The sequence below is a fragment of the Mesoplodon bidens genome (genome assembly GCF_964165515.1).
Source record: "Mesoplodon bidens genome assembly, chromosome: 2".
Taxonomy (NCBI): domain Eukaryota; kingdom Metazoa; phylum Chordata; class Mammalia; order Artiodactyla; family Ziphiidae; genus Mesoplodon; species Mesoplodon bidens.
The window spans coordinates 25,435,510-25,460,602 of NC_138177.1; the positions used below are offsets into that span (position 1 = coordinate 25,435,510).

General features: G+C 45.0%; 1 protein-coding gene across 2 annotated transcripts in view; it reads right to left on the reverse strand.

The window, feature by feature from the left end:
- Positions 1-8,491: 8,491 nt before the first annotated feature.
- Positions 8,492-25,093, reverse strand: part of ILDR2 (immunoglobulin like domain containing receptor 2) — a 59,463-nt gene continuing 42,861 nt past the window's right edge. For both annotated transcript variants that reach the window (XM_081225036.1, XM_081225035.1), the window contains 4 exons: positions 18,941-19,054; positions 14,823-15,039; positions 12,825-13,497; positions 8,492-11,536 (listed from right to left, as the gene is read on the reverse strand). In XM_081225036.1, the coding sequence (XP_081081162.1) occupies positions 11,501-11,536; positions 12,825-13,497; positions 14,823-15,039; positions 18,941-19,054 (1,040 nt within the window). In that variant the 3' untranslated portion in view covers positions 8,492-11,500. The remainder of the gene's footprint in view (positions 11,537-12,824; positions 13,498-14,822; positions 15,040-18,940; positions 19,055-25,093) is intronic.

Below are 25,093 nucleotides of genomic sequence, written 5' to 3' on the forward strand. Positions count from 1 at the left end.
AGTCAAGAACTTAAAATATTTTATTTGGTTTCAAATTTCCTTGAGAGCAAAAAAATTGTTGTTGATAAGTTTCTTGGAATGAGAGATGCATCTGCTGTGATGAAGAACTGTTTGCCAGCTCTTGAAGACTTTTCCTTCTGAAGCACTGAAAGTGGACACAAGAGCCCTCAAATGCCTGGAGAAGAGGTTTCCTTTTGAAAACGCCCCAAGGCCTGATCTGAAGGACGAGAGTTTGGATCATTGTGAAAATCCACCCTCGTTGTATTGAGTTATTTAAATCTGAAGAATCTCTATGGGCGCTCTCCAAGTTCTCCTCAGGCGGAGGCCTTGGACATGGTGTTTGCTTTTCTTTGAGAGAATATCTCTTAATAAATGGATATGTTCCCCTCAAGAAACTGCTGCTCTAAATTTGTTAAAACTTGTTCAGTATTTTGTTTGAGTTTCTGTGTCAAATGCTGGAATGGAAAGTGTAAATCTATGGTCAGATGGGTATGAGATACTGGTTGCCTAGAAGAATTAATGAATTTTTTTGAAAAGATATATTTAAAGTCACATAATCTAACATAAAAATTATAGGTACAGATACATACATCAATAAACTTTCTAGAGCATGTACAAATATTTTTTGGTCAGCAAATGTCCTCTGTACCATTAGAGGTTTGGGGGGGCACAGCCCTGTTTTCCCATGACCAATGCCACATACATGTACATAAAGAGTACAAGTCAAATGAGGGCTCCGAGGGACAAATATCTCCCTAATTGCAGGGTTTCCAGTAAACTTGTGAGAGAATGCAGCTTTGGTCTGAGGCCAAGATGCCTAGTGATGACTCTACCCAACTGCCCCCTCCCATGAGGGAAGTAAGAACAGAGGTGCTGGCCACCCTGAGACAGGAAATGAACGAGGAAGTGGAACAAGAAAAGAGAGCGTGGGGTCCCTGAACACTCACGTTTACATGTGAAATGTGGCCCGGTGAGCTGCAGGGATTCTCAGGAATCCAGTTAGTTCTCCTCTCCTGCTAGTACAGAAAAAAATAAAGAGGTGGATAGGGAGGCTAGAAGTCCCCAGTTCTGTAGAGCTTGGAGAGGAAAGGAGAAGGCACTTTGCCGAACACCAAGTATTTCTCTTGAAACTAGCTAGAACTTCTGACAACAAAGTAGAAGGTGAATTATTAGGGGACAACACTGGAGGTGGGAGAGAAGAAAGGGGGATATTAGACTAACCCAGGAAAGAGATGAAAAGTCTTAACTAAGGCAGTGACGCAGAGACAGATTTCTCAACTTAGAATGAGCAGAGTGTAAGCAAGGAGATACACCAGTATGTGGAAGGCTCTGGTGAGAATTTTCACTGAATTGCAAAGAAAACAGCCCCCTAATGCCCTGGATAGGGATATTACACCGGAGGGGTGTTCAAGGCCCTGTGACTGTAGGAGAAGAATATTTCAGCATGCAGTAGTGGATGCCCATTGTTATGGTATTCTGTCTGCCCAGAATCCCTTTTCCTACTTCTATTCATAACACCTCCCTCCCTCCTTTGGAGAAATGTTCTTATCCCACTATCCAGTCCATCACTGAGTCTCATCCTTCTAGTCATAAACGGACTTGCCATCTCTCTGGCCACAAGGATGAGCTCAAAGATGGGCACATGACTCAGTATGGGTCAGTCACAGCCTTTCCCCAAGATTGTTCCCACGGGTAAGACCCTTCACCTATCTGGGGCCATGTGAGCTGGAAAATTGTGACTCTTGGACTGCTAGTGACTATATTCCTGCCTTGTACAGAAGGTCTGTCCTCAGTGGGAGAAAAATGTTGATATAAAAAGATAAACAGATGTGAGTGATAGACAGGGAGAGAATCTGAATACATCACAACCCAGATTTTCCCTCAGTTCCTACAACTCTACTTCCATCCCATGATCTATCCCAGGATCTTTCTGATACACAACCTCCATCTCTTCCTTTTTTTTCTTAAGCTAGCCTGAGCTGGGCTTCTGTCATTTGTAACCAAAAGATTTTTGACTAATAATGCTGCAAAAAGAAAGCAACTTCAGCTGGAACTTCAGTGGCTGTCTCTCTGGCATGAAGGAGTAAGAAAAGCCAGTTGCCTGAACCACTGCAGCAACACCAAGAGGCTACGGGAGAGAGGGGATGGTACTAATGTCCATTATAAGTGAATTCCATTCAGCTGAGCAAAGGGCTTTTATAAGAACAGTGCTAAAAAGAAGTTGGTGTGAGCTATGGCTGCTGAGCCTGCGCGTCCGGAGCCTGTGCTCCGCAACAGGAGAGGCCACAGCAGTGAGAGGCCCGCATACCGGAAAAAAAAAAAAAAAAAAAAAAAAGAAGTTGGCATATCTCTCTCTCTGGCTTTGCTCTACTGGAGACTGAACATCTCAGGAAAAAACAAAACAAGCCAAGAATACATGGGTGCTGGGTTGCAGCACAAGATATGTAAAAAACATAAGAAGACATCTCTTGAGAGCAAGGATTGTTTTTTATAAAAAGTGTTTTAATGTAAGAGACTATGGAATCTTCTCTGCTTGTTTTTTTTAGAGATGGAGCGAAAGAGTGAGAGCGAGAATGAGAGAGAGAGAGAGAGAAAGAGAGAGAGAGATTGATTCATCTTTTTACAGTCAAAGGCCAGGGAATGGATGGTTTAAATCCTTTGGTTGCACAGTTCAGTGACATAATTTTTGCTTGTTAATGAGAAACTGACTTCACTGCAATTCTGCAGCATCTGAGTCTGAGCTGACTTCAGTACTTATATTTCAATGGTGTTAAAAAAGAACACATTAAAATAGCTTTAAATCAAGGGAGGAATGTGCTTCATTTCCACTTCGTACCAAGCAAGAAACATGAGGTTTTCCCCAAGCGGTACCCACAGAAGTCTACCCTGAAACTATAACATGGAAAGGTCTAAACTTGCAAAACATACAGAAGGACTCACCACTTCCAAATAAAGAACTCCTAATGCACTTAATTTGATTTTCCATAAGTAAATTCATACACAACTTTTTTTTGGGCATGGCTCATGGGCCCAGACACTCCGCGGCATGTGGGATCTTCCCAGACCAGGGCACGAACCCATGTCTCCTGCATCGGCAGGCGGAATCTCAAGCACTGCGCCAGCAGGGAAGCCTCCATACACAACTTTTTAAGGATACAACTCTTAGACACTGTGAGGCACACTTCAATACCTTGAGTCCTGGAAAGTTAGCACTAGAGGCGTTCCTTTATATGTGTGCCACTAGATGGCGTGTCAGGCTAACTCACTCCCCTTCTCTGAGCAACTTGCTAGCCACCTCTACACCTCCTGCCATATTTGGTGAGTCATTTCAGGCCACCTGATGAACATTCAGGAAATGCTTAATACCAATTCAGCAGAAATGTAACTTTCACCTAAATGGTGTGATGAGTATTATTAAGATGTCTCTACCAAGATTTTTTTCAGAGACTGAAATCAGCCTACTTCTTTATTTCTTGAATTGAATGTATATAAAAATACATTATATACATTAAGCAAACAGAAATCAGCAGGGTTAAAATGTAAAATAGTTGATTTTTCCCCACAACTGCCTAATTCTAATCCATCCTATGGGTCTACTCCTTCCTTGCTTCTTGAATGAAATCTAGATCCATAATTTCTTTGGTTACTCTTGAATGATACATGGCATTCTGTTCACTTTTAACTCGCCCAAATAGTCTTACTTCCATAATTAAAATAATAATTCTTTTATAATGATCAAACTGGACAATTTGTAAAGTTAAAGTTTCTAGAAGCTTGCATTAGAGAGAAATGCATGTACCTTCTAGATTTTCCCCACTAAGCACTTCCACTGCTTCTTCCCTCAATCACTTATTCCTCTTGGACCCTCCAGGGTTGCTGTGTATATGTATGTAGATGTGGAGTTATTATGGAGAGAATGAGGACAGGTAAGGAGCAAGAAAGGTCTTTCTTGACTGGCATCAATACAATATGACATTTTACCAAACATGAATTCACAATCAAAAACTACAAAACATATAAGGAAACAAGAAACCATGAGTGAGAGTTAGCAGAAGTAACAAACTTCAAAATTAGACCCACAAAGACTGCAGATATTAGAACTATTGGGTATAAAATATAAAATTAGTACCTTTAATATATTCAAAGAAATAAGAGGGAATTGTATACAACAGTAAGGAGCAAAACACTATCGTCAATGACCATGCAGATTTGAAAAAGAATTAAATTGAATTTTTATAAATGAAAAATTTATAAAAATTTGTTAATTGAAATTAAAACTCAAAGGAAGGAGACTAGGGGAAACTAAAGAGAAAAGTCATGAAGTGGAAGATAAACTTGAAGGAATTACCCAGAAGAGACCACAGAAAGATAGAGATGAAAAATACAAAAGATAGATTTAAGCAATATGTAGAATAGAATGAAAAGGTCTAACATACATTCAATTGGAATTCTCAAAAGAGAGTTTAAAGAGGAGAAGAAATATTTGATATGTTAATAGCTGAGAGCTTTCCATAATTAATGAAAAATCCACAGATTCAGGTAACACAACAAATCCCAATGTGAATAAGTAAAAAGAAATCCACAACTGGTCACGTGTTGATTAAGCAAAAAAAAAAAAAAAAAAAAAAAAAAACACACACTAGAAAAAAGAAGAAAATCTTAAAAATAGCCAGAGAGACAAGACAGATTGCTTGCAAAGGAAGGATAATTAGATTGGTAACTGGCTTCTCAAAAGCAACAACAAAAGCAGAAGGGAGTGGAATAATATCTTCAGCGTGCCAAGAGAAAATAACTATTGATTTAAAATTGTGTACTCAGTAAAATTATCTTTCAAGAACAAAAATGAAGTAAAGATTTTGTTTGAAACAAATACAAACTGACAGAGTATCCTACCAATACACCATCACTAAAGAAAACTTCCTTCGGATAGAATGGAGAGGTTTTCAAAAGCAGATCTGAAATGCAGGAAGAAAAGATGTGTAGAAAAAACATGTAGGTGATTCTAAACAAACACTTTATAAGTCAAACACCGTATTTTATAAAAGCTGAAAAGCAAGATAGAATTAAAGCAATGGATAAAATCGCAGAAAGTTCAGAGGAGGTAATCAGAGTTGAACTGTTTTAGTGTCTAACTTTAAATTAAATCTACATGTGAACATTTTAAAGTTAACCATTAAAAGAAGAAAATTGAGTCCAGATGCTTCAAGCAAGGACAAATTTTCCATTCAACCAGAACCCTAAAGTCTGGAAGTCCCTTGAGAGGGCCTGGCCAAGAAGAGAGGATTAATTGTTCTCTGGGGGTACTTATCACTTCCTTTGCTAACAAAAGTTTTAAGTTGCCTTCTCTAAATTATGATGCTGTGGAATTTTTCAAATCTCTTCAGAACTTAAAATCTCTTCCCACAAATAGTTTCCTTCCTCCCTTCCCCAAGTGCCATTTCTAGCAGGCAAATGCTTGGACCCTTCTTGAAAATGAGCTAAGAACCATCCCATTGTCCAATCATCTTTCCCACTCCTCAACTCCTGAGTGTCAGACAGTCTGTGGAGAGTGGTGAGAGTGGCCACAGAATGTATCCGGGCCGTAGCTTATTAAAATCTATAAAAACATACATGACACTCTGTCAGTACTTGCCTCTAGTCCCACAGTATTCATTCCCCATTACAGTGCTTAAAACAACCTGAGGAGTTCATGTATTGTATGACTGTTTTTTCCTCTGCTGAGGTCATTTAATGTCAGCTCATGATTAAGCATAGTTGTGCTAAATCATGAGTTCTTCATAACCAATGTAGGTGAAAATGCTTTATTTACTTTAAACGTTACAAATTCACTTTGTATGTTGGACACTGAAGAAAAGTCACGGACAACAGTGATACAAATATTTCAGTTTTGATGCCACAGACAAGGCACACAAAGAACTGGGCAGGTGACGCTCATGAAGCAGCTTTCTGACCTTTCTTCGTCCTCTTGTTCCTTCCATTCCCTTTTCCTTTATTCCCACAAGGAAAATTCTCATTGGATAGTGCCCAATACCTTTGTTAATAGAGTGGCTTTGCTGAAAGCCAAGGTAAGAGGCAAGTTTGTATCTCTTCTAGCCTCCCTAGAAGAAATGAGCCAGATGACATGGACCTGTATCCAGCCTCACCAAGAAACCCTAACATAACTATTAACTAAACTGCTGTATTGGCTCCCTCTATATCTGGCCCCTGTTCATTCTACCTAAAATCCCCAAATGCAGTGAAGATGCCAGATAGTTCATTCCAGGCAGGTCACCCCCAAGCCCCGGAATTCTGAGTCTAGATGAATTTGTAGTTTGGCTCAGAAGTTCCTCTTCGGGAAGGACTCTAACATCGGAAGCACATTTTTATCAAAGCCTTTTCCTCTCCAGCATGGCTAATGAAAAGGAAAGTCTCCTTGAGTAGAGCTGACTCCCTCTTAGAGCAGTATTTGGGGACCAGTGCTTAGGAGGATGAAGCAGCCACAGTGCCTGTCTCCATAGCTTCACCCCGGTGATGCCACGAGTGAGCACTGCATCCAGGACTCTTCTCCCCAGATGCTGGGCTGATTCCACTCCACGGTATTCTAGGAATTGGAAAGAACCCTTGACAGACGGTCAGAAGGCCTGGCTCTATGATTTTAAAACTGACTTGACTATAGGCAAATCACTTAGCCTTTTTCAGCCTCAGTTTTACATTGTCTGATGGGACCACCACGTCCACCCTGCCTCTACCACAGGGGTCACTGTGAGGATCAAATGCGATAATGCATGTGAAAGTGGTCTGTAAACAGCAATATACCAGAAAAATAATACAAACTTTATTCTTACTACCCTCAGGCAGTGCTAAAGCTCAGGCTGCTGCTTAAAGCAGCTCCACACTATCCTTGATCCTCTCTGTTGTTAAAAGCCCCTTACTTGGAGCTTCACGGAGCGGCTTCCCAGGCGAAGAGAGGAAGGATACTGGCGGGAAAAAACTAGGCACATTTTTCTTTAAGTACCTGCCCCTATTTTGGTGAATCTGGATCTGTACATCTTATAAATCAATTTCAAACCCCTGTAAGATTGTGGCAGCATTTAAGTCTGGTGTTGGAAGGATATATAACATAGAATTTATTGTTCTCGCCCATCCCACTTTGGGTCTAAAGGCGGAGGTAGGTGTTGACCAGCCAGGCTGAAGATTTGAATGCTTCAAAAAGTGATTTATTTTTGCCAGTTCCCCAATGGTCTCTTTTCTTTCTCTTCATGATCTAAGTTTTGCTCAGAATGACATCAAGGGAATGAGAAAACTACCTGTAATTCTTGTTCTCAGATCTGAGATGGTCACAACAGGATCTCTATCCCAGGACTGGGAACAACTGAAATAGCCTTCTGGGGCGTGCTCCCAGCCCTCCTTTCTCTCTGCCTTACACCGTTCTCCTACCCCTGGACCCTGGCGAACCAGTCATCACCATCCTAGCCAGACTGCTGGGAGGTTCGACACTGCCAGCCCCAAGGGAGAACGAGCGACCTCACCAGGACATTTGAAGAAAAAATTTCGAAGCCTGAGGAAGCCTCACGACCAAGTGTTTTCGGGCACACGATGAGGTATGATCTAGTGTAAGATTTCCCCAATACAAGTGATCATAGGACTCTCCAGAAATGTGTGTTAAAAGTACAAATCCTAGCCCCAGACCCACCCTGTCAATCTCCCAGGCAGGGCCCAACAATACATTTCCAACAGCAATCAAGTAATTCATATGGTTAGGCAATCTGGGGAAACACTGATCCAACAGAAAAGACCCAATTAGGGTTTTGACTTCACTAATGGCAGCGATGGCTTATTTCTCCATCTATAAAGAAAAGAGGGGGTGAGTTACAACACTATCTGTGACCTTAGCCTCTCTCAAAGGCTGCCTAAGGTCTCATCAGATTACCTATAGGAAGTCTTTCAGACTATTTAGAAATATTTACAGATGTGGCTAGGTCTTTTCAGCGTGGAGAGCCGTGGGCTAGAGTGGCAGCCACTTCTCATGCCCAGTTTGCACAGTCCCATGCCAGGTGCAGAGAATGGAGATGTGGCCCATCATCTCTGCAAGACATTCTCTGCATTAGTGGAGGTGGACAGCAACACTCATGGCTGCAGAACTGAACCCCTGGAGAGCTCCCCCATGAGCACTAGGTCCAGCAAATGTCCCCAGCTTCCTCATAAGTCTCTGCATGGCCTAGAGAAGTTCATCTACCTGCCACCTGCATCCATGCCCCCTCATCCAACACGTCCCTGACGCAGCTGTGACTCACAGGCAAACACTCTCACGCGTCATCCCACCGGGGCCTCTGCTTTTCAACCCTCCCCATCCTAACTCACCTCTTTCAGCTCAGACTTTTTAATATTGGCTTTTCAGATCACTGAGCATATCTTTAAATAGGATGGATGGACAAACACACACAACACAAATATCAAAATATACCCATTTAAATTAAAAACCTTTAATTCTCTGGGTTTGTTGTAATTAATCCATAGCAATATTTCATATTATATGCACAAAATCTCCCAGTTCTTTCTTGGGCATGTCTTATTCCCCCTATTCAATGGCAGGGTCCCCATGGACAGAGACCAAGTCTTACGCAAGTCTTATCTTGTACCCCCAATAACACCTAGGAAGGAAGCTCACATGTAAAAGCACTTCCTATGCAGGACAGACTATTTAGGGGAGAAGAAACAGAAGGATGTGTTGAGAAAAGCTGGGGTGCCGAGGATGGCCAGCTTTGTCTTTACTTGTCCAGTCAACCTTATCTCCTGTCCACATACCCAGAAATGACTGTTTTCTCTCTCGACTGGAGGCCTGGAGGTCTGAGTAATTTATGCAGCCCTTCAGAGGACAACCTGGTCCCATCTCCCCAGGTTATTTCAGTAACCTGTTATCATCTTTGTATTTTTTATTGTCTGTCTGTAGTTCTGTTGTTTGGGGACTGCAGGTTTCCAATTTTAATAATTCTTTCTCATGGCTCCCTTCAACCTTCACCAAAATCATACATGCCCCTAATAAAAGCAGTATTTTTGGTCTCTGCAGCTGGTGCTATGGGGCTCTTTGGTGGTGAATAGCCTGACACAGTGCTCAGTATAATGAGATAATAGCTACTGCAGCTACCCAAGATTCTCTAAAATTGCCTGAGCAAGTTGAAATCCAAAGCTGGTGACTAAGAAACGATGTTTTAATCATCTTTTCCATCGGAATCGGGGCCCAAAAAGACAGACTAGACCTAAAGCTTTCAGAGGCCAGGGACACCAGCAAGTCTAAAACTCAGCACCAGGGTTATGGCTTGTGTCTTCCAGCCCTTGGAAGTGCCAACACTGGGCTGAACTGTTCTCCTGGTTCCACTCACACAGGCCAAGGCCACTGTGAAGTCTTTTGGCAGCCCAGTTCTCCCGCAGGCAATGATAACAACTCATCCTTCTGACCCTCACCTAGCCACTTCTTTATTTCATTGCACACATAGGACTGGTTTGGAAATGCCATGAATTAAATGGATACCAGAGGAATGGTACTCTGAGAAAAGGGCCTAGCTCCGGTCAGACAGTTCTGGAGAGACCAAGGAGATGCTGAAGAAGCAGCCTTTTTCAGAGGTTGCCCATGGATCCATAGATAGAGGATGGACCGCTGCTGGGAGCAGAGGGATAGCGCCAAGCATCATTGTCCTCCAGTGATTTGACCCAACCATGTATCCCACCATAACAGTGTGGGATGAAAAGCTTTGACAAAGGTCTGTCAAAGAAAGTGGAGACTGAGAGATACCTAAGGTTAGATGGAGTCAGGGTTTTAGGGCTAAACATTCAGACAAGAAGAAAAAGCCAGTTTTTCCTTGAAGAGAAATGAACATTTAAAGAGTGCACCAACTTCTCATGCCTTGAGTAGGAATCAGCAATTTGGGCTGGGCTCAGGTAGGCAGTTCTTCTGTTGGTCTTGGCTGGGCTTCCTCCTGTGTTTGCAATCAGTTGAGAGTTGATAGGCTGCCAGTTAGGGTGATGGGGGTAACTGGGCCCCTTTCTCTCATCATGCAGCACGCTAGCCCAGGCTCATTCACCTGGTGGTGACTGCAAGTTTCCCAAGAGCAGCAAGAGAGGACAAGCCCCATGCACAAGAACTTGTCAAGTCTCTGCTTGTGTCACATCTGTTATTGGGCCACTGGCCAAGTCAAATCACATGGCCTGTCCCAGATTCAAGGGGTTGAGAAACAGACTGCGCCTCTTGATGAGAAGGGAAGAGTGGCCATTTTTCACAATCTATACAAATTACAAAATCCAGAGAGATCTAGCTTTGGGATTTAGGCAAAATCTATCATTTAGGCAAGGGTGGGAGTAGGAAGTGCTCCTTCCTGAGAAAGGAAGGATAATCTCTCTCATCTCCCAAGAGCATCCAGAGTGGCAGCCTGGTGAGGCCAGGGTCCCACACTCAGGTGTCCTGGAATGACGAAGCTGGGGTGGCAGGAACAACTCACGGTAAACGAAGTATAAAACACACAGAAGATCCAGGGGAGTCTGTGAGGGAAGTGGCCCATAGTCAAATTATAATGAGACAATATATTCTTTTCTTCTTAGATTCCTCCTCATTCTTCTCTATTTTGCATCACTGTCTTCTCCTCTTTTTCTCCCTCTTCTCTTTCATGTGTCTATTTTAATCATTTATCAAAAGGCACCTGATGACAAACTAATCAGAGTGCAGAGGGAGGCAGGGCTCTGCGTGTGGCACCAAAACCTGTGGTGAGTCCAGGAGAGGGGAGGACAGGTAGAGCCCTTGATGTCCAAGACTCAGACGTCGCTGTGCCAAAAGAGAAAAAGCAGTTCATGTTCTCAGGATGGAAGAAGAAATACCACTTCGACAGCTCTTGCTTTGCTCCAGCCACTCAGGAACTGTCATTCAGAACAGTACACTGAAGTCATTTCTGTGATTGTCCCACAGGTCACTGTCGCTGAGCTCACCACAGGCCTGATTTCAGTGTAACAACAGTCATTGACTAGTGACTGGGAGGTAATGGGGCTAAAAGGTATACTTTGTCTGAAGCTATCTTCCACTGTCAGTGAACCCCTTCTAACAGGAGTAATCAATTCTGTCTCTAAGCACAGCACAGGAGGTATAGAAAAGCAGACTGTAGGTATAGGCATTATCTGGAAGTTAGCAGTCCAGAGCTAACTCCCTTTCAGAATTGGAAAAGGAATCCTGGTTTGGCTAAGGAAGGAGATCGGGCAGGATGAACTCTGTGGGTGAGAAACTCCATGTGTGGGAATGTGCTCACACGTAGTTGTTTTCTTGATACGTTTCTCAAACTAGTTAGATGGGCACTGAGGTTTGCAATCAGCCTCCCTTAAAGGCTGCCCCCCCCCATCCCTTGCCAAAGCAAAGATCAACAAATCTTCCAAGGTGGTGGCCAGAGAAGGTCCCGGGCCTGCTGCTTCTTGGATTTGTGTCTTGTTCCCGTTTTCTGCTTCTGATTTCTAGTCATCCAGAGAGTTGTCTTGAAAACAAACATCAGACCACAAGGGACATCCTGGTTGGAAAGTCACTCTGGGGGGAAGAGCAGGAAGAGCCTGATTAAAGAAACCCAACCCGACACAACAGATGGTTCCCTGGGCAGAGTCCACACCTGTTCAGAGCCTGGCACACCCTGACTTTTAGGGCATTTCATTAGGCTTGTGACTACTGTCCCTAAGCCTTAACTGGTGCTGAAGACAACACACATCTCATGAAACTTAGTCCCATGGCCACAGAATAACTTCTCACCCCTTTAAGGATAACTAAAATGTTTACAGTTCCACAACAGTTAGTGCAGATGGTGTACCATGAACCTGATATCACTTGAAAGTTCCTTCCCTTCACACAGTACTTTTGGTCATCACAGTTTTTGTTTTGGAGGGGTTCATAATCATGCCAGAACCTTTCTCTGTTCATGTTCTCTCCGCACACTACACACTAAAGAAAACGTCCAGCTTGGAATCGTGAAAAACAAAATGGCGGGAGAGGCGGGGTAACTGAGGAGGGGGCATAAGCATCCGGGCTTGGAGAGTGGCCTCTGGAGTACAAGGCACCTAGGAAACCCACATCTGTGACTGTCCCCCAACAACCTCTGAGGTCACATGTTGGGGCTGAGGGATGGAACGGGCTGCTCTATGGCGTTTAGAAAGAAAACAAAGTCTAAATAAGGCCATTTACAGAAGAGACAATTAGCTGGGCAGGGACTGAAAGATTTCCTTCACATATACAGGGCATAGGATAGTTTACACTCAATAAAACGTCAAAGGAAAAAAGAAGTGAGCTGTCCTTCATGATCACCCATGGCTACTAACCTCGGGAATGTGGACTCTTTGGGGCATTTGATGCAAGTTACAAACCCTCACCCTAAAGGGGATAAGGGAGGGAGAGGAAGGCACATCTAAGCATGCATAGGGCATAGATCGTCTGCACACAGACCTCAGAAGCCCACCTAAAGGCCTGTGGTAGTAATGACCCCTAGAAACCCTGATGCTAAAACCCCTGAAGCTACTTAAAGCTCGTCATTAATGCCCTCGAATACTCTACACCTACGCACCTGCTACTTCTGCCTTTTTTCAATGCTCCAGGGGCCCACACTCACTTACCTCACCTGGTCCTGGATAGAGGGAAGCGGGGGACAAACCAGCCTGACACCTGCGTTCCCCAAGCAGGAGGACCCGCTCCCTCCACCTGGGCCCCACTAGGCATCTGGGGTAGGGCCCTCCTTCTCAGCTCTCCCTCCTCCCCAGCCCCGCGGCTCCTGGACAGGGATCGTGCCCGCTGACTCCCCGCCCAGACCCCGTGGAGGCTGCCTGGGCCTCACCGTCTTCTTGGCGGGTTCCTTCTTCCTCTTCTTCTCCGAGTTGCTGTGGTAGGGCAGGTCACGGCCGCGGTAGGACGGGCCCCGGCTGAGCTCGCGCTCGCTGTAGGGAGGCAGCGCGTCGTCGGGCGCGTCCTCCTCTTCGCCCTGCGGCGTTCCCTCCTTGTAGGTGGACGGCGGCGACCAGGCGTAGTAGGAGGCGCTGCGCGGGCCGAGCTGCGCGCTCCGCTTGGACGGCGTCTCGAGGCTGCCGCCGCGGCTGGCGCCCTCGGGCAGCGCCTGCCGCTCCACCCCGGCGCCCCGGAACGAGTGGTCGTACTTGGGCGCGGCGCCCGGCGTGCGGCTCACCAGGCGGGGCAGGTGTGCGTCGTCGGGCGGCCGCCGGCGCGGGGGGCTGTAGGACCAGCCGCGGTCCGCGTCGGTCAGGGGCTCCCGGCTGCGGCTCCGCTGCCCGTAGTACTCCTCCAGCGAGCCGTCCTGGTAGAAGCCCCCGTGCGCCCGCGCCTCTGAGCGCTCGAAGCGGCTCCCGCCCCGGGCCTCGTGGTTGTTGCCGTCCGCCCTGCGGGACCGCGGGCCGTAGGAGTCAGCGAAGGCCGCCAGCTCGTCCATGGAGATGGCCGGTACCCCGGTGGCGAAGTTCTTCCGCGACAGCATCTCGGATTTGGAGCGCTGCTGGCTGCGGGCAGAGGAGGCGCTGGTCAGTCCAGGTAAGCCGTGCGCGAGGCAGGGAGCTTGAGCGGGGATCTAAGGGCCCCTGTCGTGTCTGGGGCCTCTGTCAGGAGACCGAGGTCCGAACCACGGCTCTGCTCCTGGCTGGATGAATCACCTTGGGCATCTCTCACGCCTCAGAATCAACAAACAACAAGCTCAAGGCGGCCACGCCCATCTCGAGTGTTAGTGTTAAGAATCAAGATGGGACTGTGTGGATAAAAATACTTCGTGATCTACACGGTGCTGAAACACACGTTGGGCCTTCTTTTGGCCATTATATCAACCTCTGGTTGACAGCCTCCTGACTCCCTCCTCACACCCTCAAAGCCAGCGTGGGTGATGTGGGCCTGCAGTACACACAGCGGTGGCCCACGGAGTCCCTGTAATATTTGGTGACAAACAGAGGCCTTTTCCTTCCTCAGAGCCGAGGGCAAGTTACCTCTTGGGGTGGCAGGCAAGAGGGAGCCTGCAGTTGGTTCTCTGAGAGAAAAGCAATATCTACTGCCCCTCAAGATACAGGATAGGTGAGTGGGGAAGGTGCTATCCAGTGGGCACTGGCTACACAAAACTGGACAGACAACTTGGCCGCCCCGCATTCATTGGCCATGTGACCCAGGGTAAGTTCCTTAGCATTTGTAAGTTTCAGTTTCTCCAACTTAAAATGGTACCTCCTTTTTAGAATTATGAGACTCAAATGCAACAGTATAACACGTTTGGCATTTGACCTTTCACAAAACAAATGATCAAAAATGACGGAGGTGGGCTTCCCTGGTGGCGCAGTGGTTGAGAGTCCGCCTGCCGATGTAGGGCACACGGGTTCGTGCCCCGGTCCAGGAAGATCCCACATGCCGTGGAGCGGCTGGGCCCGTGAGCCATGGCCGCTGAGCCTGCGCGTCCGGAGCCTGTGCTCCGCAACGGGAGAGGCCACAACAGTGAGAGGCCCGCGTACCGCAAAAAAAAAAAAAAAAATGATGGAGGTGATGGGTGGGGTTTTTTAGAGGTTATAGGATAAAACATGAGAAGAGCAGAGAAATGTTAGCAAGGTTCATTAAGGGGGCCAGAGTACCCTCTTCAGAGAGCCTTGAGTGATTACTTCTGCACATGGTGTCCCAAGTGTTCCCTTGCTTAATAAATGTGGGAAAGGGATGTTCAACAGAGAGACGTGGCAGGATAACCTAGAAGGGCAGACAGAGATGCTGTTGGATCACAGCAGCCTCAGATGCACCCTGCCTCCCAGCTCCTGCCCCCTCACGCCCAGCACCAGCGTTGCCCTGCCACAGCCATCTTCACCTGTGCCTGAAGCTCTCCAGATCCTCTTTGTTATACTCCATGGCCGAGGGCCCCCGGCTCGCCCCGTTGCTGCCTCGCATGACACCTGACCAGTAGTCAGGATTGCTTTCCAAGTCCCCAGACACAGGGAACTGTTTGCTTCGCATCTGATGGTAAGACTGGCGGAAACTGCTGTCTTCCTCATGCAGGGAGCTGAGTTCCGAGATGGTGTTGTTATCTGCAGGGACAAAAACCCAGGCATGACAGAGCTTCCTACCCATAGAACAGAATGGGAACTCGGTTAACGGCTGAGACTAGAGGCTTTGGGAAACTCCCACCCGAGGGCCTCAATCCTGTCCAGGGTGGGTTGTAGACCTGAACTAGTGGTATTTGTGTTCTTAGCTCAGCAGGAACTGGCTCCATCTAGAAGCCCACTTGCCTACAGAGAGGGAGGCTTCCTACATGCTCTGTTCTTGGAATAGGAAAACAATTGTTATTGTTCCACCTAAGGCAGGCTTCCCAGAACTTGGGCTCTCTACAGCTGGTCTCCTCCTAATACATCAGCCTCCTTGCTCAAATGTTTTTCTTCTTGTTGTTTAATTTGGTGATGAGCCATGATGATCCCAGGCATGAGGCAAAAGGGGCAAAAAGAGAGAGAAGCCACAGACCACAGGATCTTCCCTACTGTTGGCTGAGTCCCCAGATGGGGCCTTCGGAGTCAGTGCTACACCCCCGCTTTAGAGGCACCCCATTCCAGCTTCCTGCAGTTGTGCCCCTCCCCACAGAGTGAGGAGTCCACAGGGCCAAGGGGGTGTACACACCTAGTGGCCATCCACCCCCCCTTCTGGATGTTCATCCAGGAACCTAGACTATCTTCCCCAAACAATACCAAGTCCATTTCCAGGGCCTGAGTAGACCTCTTCCACTCCCCCAAAGAGTATGGGGCCATGGGTGGCCAGGGCAGCTGTTTGGAGGTGCGGAAAGGAAAGGGGAAGGTTGGGCTGCACTTAGGGCTTCTGGGCCTCCACTTATACTCTGGTCCTAGCCCAAAAATGTAAAGAGGGAGGGGATGGTCACAGCCTTCTCATTTCCTACGGTGGCCTAAGTAGCTTTTGACAGAAGCACTTGTGAATAAGGACCAGAGAGTCACGGTCTGGAAAGAAAAAAAAGAAAAAAGAAACTATTTATTTATAAAACTTTGAAATGGGTTGAATTTCACATTATTTAAAAAATAAATCTAGCGAATCTATTTGTAATGTAACTGAATCCATTCGTTTTCCAAAAATCCTTTGAACTTCAAACTGTTATCAAAATCACCATTTATAAGGTGTAGGGCCTGGCTGCTGAGCAAGAGGTAAACCGAGATCAGATGTGGGAAGCGCAAATGTGCGTCTGTTTCCCCTCTACCTCGTCTCCTCCCTATATCCCCAATGGTCCTTAGAGGAGCAGAGAATTTTTGCTGGTTCCCACCCATGAAGGGAAGGGAGGGTCTCCCCCCACAGCATAAACACAGCCTCCTTGTCGTGTTTTACCAGGACACAAGGCTGACCAGGAATGCCGTTCAGTTCGGTCATGTGATCAGCTGGTTTTGAATTAGAATCTAATTATAAGCCTTTCCTGCCCCGTAAGGAGAATGGACTAGTCTGTGCCTATTTTAAAGGAAAACAACTCAGATCCTATTGATTAATCAAATCTAGAGCCGTTCTTTTCTTATGATCCTAGCAGACTCCAATCTCCCAGGAACCATACAGAAGAGAGCCTTAAAATGCACCAAGTGTGCTTATTGAAAAGTGACATTATTTAATCAGACCTTTCCTTAAACTTCAGGGAATAATGGACAGTTTTCATTTCTCCAGATACTAAGGGCTAGCTTTGTTTCACCATTCATATGATGGATAGTCCGGGCTGTATGCTGCTCTAAAGTTTCTGCCACAGTGAATATGAACATCAACATTCCCCACTTCACAGACACCTAATAATGGAACTCTAGAGCAGGATAGGCAAACTTTTTCTGTAAAGGGCCAGATAGTAAATATTGTAGGCTTTGCAAGCCATACTGTCACAACTATTCAACTCTGCCATTGCAACATGAAAGGAGCCATAAGTAATACAGAAGTGGATTGGCATGGCTGTGTTCCAAGAAAATTTACTTGCAAAAACAGGAGGTGGAACATATGTGCCCTGGGAGCTGTAGTTTGCTGATTCCAGACTGAAATATCCTAAGAGCCACCCCCTGTTTACAAGGGGCAGGCGAATGAGGATCACACTGGCTGGGAAATTCATGGGCCTGACCCTGAAACTCCTGTTTCTTACAGAATCTATTACTCCCTTGCCGCACCTGAAACTAAGAGACTCATTTTATGATGAGATCTTCAAGAGTGTCCTGTGTCCATGATCCACCCCAGGGTTTACTTTACTCTTCAGGAATAGAAGCTCTCAAACTAAAGAGAACTAGATTCCTACTTCATCTCTCTGCAGTTATGGTAATGTCAACCTGCAGGTACAGGAGTGCCGGGCTCCAGTTCTGGCCCCGACACCGAGCGCTGGCACTGGTTACTTTCCCTCTCTGCCTCCCTTGCCTCTTCCGTAAAATGAGGGAGGTAGATTCAACAGCCTCAGTCTCTTCCAGCTCCAACATCCTAAAGTCCTGTGAGTTAGAAGGCTGTGGTCTTTGACTAGAAACTGCCGCTGCAGCTATGGCACCATCCACAGTTGGCTCCAAAGTTTCTAGTTTAACAAAAGGGCACAGGACGGGAATCAGAAGAGCTGGGTTCTAGTCCTGATCCTATCACTTCAACCCTCTCGGCTTCTGTTTCCTCATCTGTCGACCCAGGCCATCCCTTGGACTCTAAGATTCCTTGGTCATTACCTTATGGCCAGCCAGCCCTTGGAGACCACTTTAATCCAGGCAGACAGAAGACATCACCTAAACTGGGATCCACCCTTTAGTTTCAACCTCCGTTTTTCACTTTTTCTGTGTGTGTGAGATTCACAGATTTCCTCCATGGGCTCTTTCTCCTTGATCTCTGACTATCTCTGTCTCTGTCCCCTTACAGGGATCCATGACAACACTGTTACAACTAGCTTGTCAAGTGCAGTGACATCTGCATTCCTGACATTCCAATCTGGAGATGGTCTTTTTATAACCAGTGTGGTGGGTGGAGGCAGCAATGGATGCAACTCAGACAGGATGAAATTAGAATTGCAAACTGGGAGGAATATGTTGTCTTTAATCTGAATAAAGCTCCTCTAGTCGGGGACTGTTTCCCCAACAATGCCATCAAGTCTCTCGTTGATTCCAAGGCGAGGAGGGTTCAAAGAGAGAAACGTAGTGACCTCACTCCCAGGCCTGCCAGCACCCTCTGATAATTAGCCTGTCCGTGTCAGACCTGCCCTGTGTTGCCTCTCATGATAGATGGTAATTTGGAATCCAAATCAAGAATCAGCTGTGTCAGCTGCAAAGTCTCCAAGGGCTGTGGGTGAGTTAAGGGTTGGGGCCCTGACACCTACAGACTCAGTAATTAAAACCTTCTTTTGACTAGGGGGGCAGTCTCTTTGCTTGCCCCTCAGCCTCTGCTGCTGGGCATCTCAAAGGAATGTAGGCCTCTTTTTTACGAGATTTCTTTGGCAGACTTGCTCTTTCACTTTCACTGATACGGCAAGTCGGGCAGCTGGACTTGTCATTCAATGCCAGGGCCTTTCATGTTGGAAAAAACTGATACTCAAGCTTCCACATCCTAAGTCATTATTTTGAATATACTTTAAAGGGAGTAGTAGAGAAAGGCTGTTTTAATAAAATATTTCCAACCCCAGGATTGCATGGCCCCAGCAGTACTGACTGCCCCATGGAGAGACACAGCAGGAACCAAGATGGTACATGATTGCTCTATTCTTTTTTTTTTTTAATTCTATTATGGTTTATTACAGGATATTGAATATAGTTCCCTGGGATTGCTCTAGTCTTCATACCAGAATCCCTTTTTTCTTTCCTCTGTGTACTCAGAGCTACTTTCTTTAGGGTGGTGTCACCAGCACCCCTACTAGTTCTGACCCTGAAAGCTCAGGCCTGCCCACGTATGGTCACCCCCAAATCCCCTTTAGCACGATGCACAGATCACGTAAAACTAACAGATGCTCACATCTGCCTCTCATCCTTCTGGCTGGATCAAACTGAGCCAGCTCCTTCTCGACATAGTATAGGACCTTCATGGAGTCTCTCTCTTTGTCAGCTTGGATCCGGTAACCTTTGCGAACTGTTGAGAAACAGACAAGAAGGTGAGGTGAAAAAAATCAGGAGAAGGCAGCTTCCATTTATTTTACCAAGTAGAAAACATGGGTCCCACTAATCACAACTCTTTTTGAAATCACCCAGAAATAGTAACCTGTAGTTCTATATATGGAACCATACATGAGATCCCCTTTATCAGATGGTTCCATTAGAATGGAGGATTGGCGGGTCAACAACAAAATTCTATTACAGTATATTTTTAGTCATTTGTTAACCTCTGCTTCCTACCTCCTGACCTCTTACAGCTCTACTTAAAGCTCATCTTCTCAAAGTTTAGGGGAGGACACTCACACTAGAAAAAGACCACTTTCTAGACTAGGGCCGCAGATCACTCTACAGTCTGAGGATCATACCTTCACCTGGTGGAAGCACACGTAGCTTTAAAACAGATACCCAAACGTCAGGGACCTTGACACAGGTGGCCTAAAAGCCTCTAGTTGCTTGGGAGATTGTGCAAAAATTCCGTAACTAGGTGACGCATAAGAGCTAATATTAGATTATAGACTTTATACACATTAATACAAAATAAAATGCAAAATACATGGATTACTAATTATGGTTCCATTATTATCTCTTTAGCATTTTCCTCTTAGGAAAGGGATTACCATATTTTTGACATGATTAATTCGACCTGCTGCTAGGTGGTTACAGGCAGGTGTTATTTTCAGGGCTTAATAAAAAACAAAACTAAAGCATGAGAGATAATACCATCTCCTACATTCCCATCACTCATATTGTCAGGGACAAAGGCTGTTGAAGCCCCATGTCACTTAAGCATCAGTCGAGTCCAATACCAGCCCCAAGGGTGACCAGACGCGGGCAGGTCCAATCTTCACAGATAAGAGAAAGAGAAAACAAGAAAGAGTGAAAGGAATGGGATGGGAACAGAACAATCAGGGTAACAGACAACACTTAACTGGGCACTGAAATGTGCGAGGTACTGTGCTAAATGCTCTACATGGACATTGATTCCTCACAACTACGTAAGGAAGTTAACTGTTAGTAGCCACATTTCATGGTTGAGGACACTTTGGCTCAGAGAGGTTTTATAACTTGCTCAGGAATAAGTGGTAGTTCTGGGACTGGAACCTTGTAGTCTGACTGAAGCCCAACCATACTGGGCATCTTGCCTCTCTGGAGTCTAGGAGCAGAGACAGTATGGAGAGATAGGAGGGGAAGACAAAAAGGAAGAGCCCAGAGTAGAAAATGTTCCTAGGTGTGCCATAGGCAGTGTCATCTGAGGCACGGTCCTACCTTACAGCCCGTCAGGACTGTACAGTGGGATGGAAGCAAATGACCCACCTCCAATATTCTCTGTTCCCAGAGTAGGGCAAATACCATAAAGAAACCATATGACTGCATGCACCTCTGGAGTAAATCCTGCTTTCTGCACTCTGGTCATGTTACCCTGGCTGTGGACAGAGCCCCCCACACAAGCATGTACATGGAAGATTAAAATATCATCTTCCACAGACTCTAATCACAGCCCTGGCATTGAAGACTGGAAAGACGCCCACACATCCATTTGCAGGTGCACTGGTTTTCTATATGAGAACAGGATGGGCAGTCCACATTCCGCTCCAATTGTGGAATTACTTAAAAAAAAATTAACGAATCTCAGCACACGCTTTTTAGTACACCTTCTCCTGGAGGTTAGATCCATAATCCCTACGCAGAAGCAATTATTAGCAGAAATGATTTTATTTATCAAGCTACACACTCTTCCATCTCTGCAGAGGTGTTTACGTAGTACAGACAGTTCACTTAAAATGCAATTATCCCACGGAACTGCTATGTCTGTTCTGAGGCAGTTATGTCTGATGGATGAAACACAGGGCTGGGAAATGGGGAACTGGGCATCTTGTAGGCATGCTGCTGGATTTACTGAGGGACCTCATATAAGTGGTGACCTATCCAGGACTCAGTTTTCATGTCTGTAAGATACAGCTAATACCTTTCACCTTTTAAATAATCTCATAGGGAAAAGACAAATATATAAACCAAAAAGAAAAAGAAAAAAGAAAGGAGACAACAAAGACCAAATCAGTGGAGCGCTTTGAGTTCTCTGTAATTATTAGGGGCAGCTCAAATGACACCTCATCCAAAAGGCTTTCTTTTTCTCTATCTAGAAAAGTTCTTTCCCTTCTCTCTCTATCCCACTCCTAACTTACAAATCATTTACCTTGAACTTTCATCATGGCCCTTAATATATTCTCATTGGTTTCAAATGATTTGTATAAATGTCTAATCTTCCCAAAGATTCTTGAGGGAAAAGAATGCTTATCATTTCTAGCTCAGTGTAAAGCCCAGGATGGTGTTCTATACATAGTATGCACTTAAATGTTTGCTTGAGCTGACTTGGTGCCAGCCTGGGGCTGGGGGTAGGGTTAATGCTTTCTTTAGAAGGAGTATTTTCAGTAGTTTCCCTGTCTAGACTGTAAACTTCCTGAGGTCAAGGACCAGTTCTCTCTGTTTATCTCTGCATCCTGAGCACCTAGCATAGAACCTGACACATTGCAGACACTCAAAACACATGTGTTTGTATGAATGAATGAATGAAAATCAGGAATAAAACATTACAAAGAATTACAAAATAAGGCAGCAAAGGCCATGTGATGGGTTTGTTGGAGAATTTTCACCAGGAAGGGGAAGGCTTGAATGGTAGCTTGAGGGAGCAGCAAGGTTTAGGTAAGATTTGTTGTTTTATTGATGATTATTTTTTAGTAAAGAAAATGAGCATGTTTATAGGCATTAGGGAAGGGTCTACTCTACCTGCAGCTGTGGCTTTATCTAGGTGTTCTTAATATGTGAAGCACTGTATGGCAAACATTCAGTAATACTGAGATAAAGGGGGGAAGAGTATTGCTATAGGGAACAACGTACCAGCTGTCCCCTGGCAATGAGAGATCGCTGCCATCCTGAGCAACAGCTGGAAACTGCTCCCTTAACTGCAACTTGGACCGGCGCTTAGATTGCTTTCTGTGTCATTATAACAAATTGCACTCCTCATTATGAGACAGATTTGATCATGTATGCATAAGTTACATGCCCCTGAAAAGTTACAGTAACTATTCACAGCCTCAAATGACAATGGCAGCTTCACCTTTCAGTACTGGCATTATAAAGAGACACCACTGTACTAGATACTTTCAGCTTTGATTTCTCAGTCACACCAGCTCATGACTTCAGAAATCTTAATCCCTCTACTTTGTCAAAAAGGACAGAGGCAGAGTACTGATGTTTAGACTTTAGAGGCATCATCTGTTTGGTTTCAGTAGCTAAAAAGCTAGGCACTTCTCCCTTTAAGAGGTGTTGGTTTTCCTTTTTTTAATTGAAAGCTGTATATTCGATGGGTGGCACACTATAACTAATTCTCTCATCATGGTAGAACCTGGCTCTGTGTCACGTATATGCTCAGGAGCACAGAAAACCTTTCTTGATCTCTCCAAGCAGATGAGACTTTTCCTTCTCTGAGCTGGCATCAGAGAACAGTCTTATCATATGCTCCTTTCTATTTTTCACCCATTTGATTTCCATTTACAAGCCCCCAGAAACCACTCTGCTGGACCGTAAACTCCTTGAGAGAAAATTTGTATGCATTTATTAAATTTGTCTTGATTTGAAAACAAATAGAATGGTGTCAAGCCCATTTTTATCTGTAATTTGTCTGAAGATCAGAGAACTCTCTGATGTGTGGTGATATTTTTATAAGAAGTGTCCTACATTATTGGCCAAAGACCAGCATTTTTTTGGAAAATGACTTTTTTCCTGGTGATATTTCAGTGTAGGGTCGATGGATGATTTATTTCTCTTTTGAAGTTCAGTCTGGTCCAAGTCCTTTGGTTGGTGTGGATTTTCATACTTCAGCTCCTCTCATTTATTAGCCTTGCCAACTTTGATTTTTACTGGAGAGGGACTATTGGGATATTCCTTTTGATGCCCAACTATAACTTCAAAAATTCTTATTGTTACAAGATGTGAGTTGATACTTCTGACCCAATTAAGGCTCAGCTATTTTTCAGCTAATTTCCCCTTTAAAGCCAAATCCAATTTGTAAAACTTGCAAAAGAAGTCTGTAAGGCAGATATCCATGGATATAGCCTTGTTCTTCCTGTCCTATCTTAATAAGCTAAGGAAGGCTGTTTATGGATAATGGAACAGCTGCCAGATTCCACCCCCAGGATGACAGCAGCTCAGCTGTGGGAGAAGTGATGCTGAAAATCTGCATATTCTCTGTATACATACAGTAGGCATATATAGAGACACACATCCTTATTAGTTTGAAAGATGACATTTCAGAACCCTACTTGCCTACTCAATTCTTTTGCAAGAAGGATGAGTGGAGACCAGGTAGATGTGAAAGTAAAATGGATTCATCAAGGTGGGAGATGATGGTGGCAACGACTAGGACAGTTGAGTAGAGATGGACCAACTCAAGATTATTTGGAGGTCCAATCTGAAGGACTTGGGGACCAGTTGGATGAGAGAAGTGAGGGAGAGGAAGAGATAAGGATCAAGTCCCTGCTTCTGATTTGGGCTACTAAGTAGATAACAGTGCCATCCACTGAAAATAAGAAATGTAGGAGTTGGTTTGAGGTTGAGAAACAGCAGATTAATTCCATTTCCTAGATAGATGTTGAGCTGGAAGTACCTGTAATACATTAAGGTGGATATGTCCAGAAGGCAGGTGGATATATGGGACTGAGGAACAGGAGGATGGAGATAAAGACTGGCAGTCATCAGCATATAGATGATGACTGAGGCCATGGACTAGATATGATTTCCCAGAGAGAGGACCCTGCACAAACAGGAACACCAGCATCTGGGGGATGTGTAGAGAAAGAACAGCCAGCATATAGTGAAAATGGTAGGAAAAACTATAGAGTACAGTGTTGAGGAGGGCAAAGAAATATGAGTGCGTTGTCAGGGGTGGCAAGTGCTTTTGAGAAGTCAAGGGGGCAAGCTTTGAGAAGCATCCATTAGAGTTAGCAATAAGGTGGTCTTGGCAAGCGCCGGTCTTTGGAGTGGTGAAAGCAATAGCAAGACAGGAGTTAGTTGAGGAGAGGAAATGGAGACATTAAAGATTCAAAACTCTATCAAGGAGTTTGGCCATGAAGAGGGTAAAGTGGATAGGGAAGTAGCATCAGAGGACTATAGGGTTTTTGCACATTGTTGTATTTTAATGGGAGAGATCTGAGTGTGTTTTGAATGCTGATAGGAAGGAAAGGCTAAAGACGTGAGGTGGGCATGGGGTGGGGTATGGAGATTCAGCAAAGAGAGAACCTTGACAAAGCTGAAGGGGATGGCTCCAGAGCAGGACAGGAGGAGACAGTCATCTTTTTTTGTAACAGAGGTAACAAACAAACATAGCAGGTAACTGCTATGAAGAATGGGAGAAGGAATCAGGGTGCCCATTCGGTAACTAACTGGCTATACCATACGTAGCTCATCAAAGATGCCTTTTCAACTACACAGAGTGTTCAAAAGAGTACTGTGTACAAATGTGATCTGAAAAATTACTGTTGCTAGATGATTACCCTAAAATTGAAGTAGCATAAAAATAAAAAAATAGGCTAAATTTACATCTTTATAAATCAGCATTTCTTAACACTTCTAACGTTCTTTAAAGAACAATCTACATGGAACAGTGGCTTAAGCCATTTTTCTTAAAGGAGAAATAGCCAAAGGCCATCAGTAATTCTGGCCATGGGACCATGAGTACAGAAATGTGCCCAGTGAGGATCATGAAGAACTCACTCCTGACTCAACGAGCCAGAAAATGATAACATGAGCCAGACTAGCTTGGTCAGCACTGGTTGTGCATTCTCCCCTTTTCCCCTGCTAACAGAATCCTGACTTTGTTCATTTCCAAGGTGAATAGGTGTTTTGGCCTAAGAGATGAGTCTTGGTTGGTCCGAGCCAATCTGGTTTAGGAATGGAGACAGGACACAATTCTTGCCAATCAAATTACAAGGAGAAGTCTGCTGGAAGGGGAAAAGGCTTC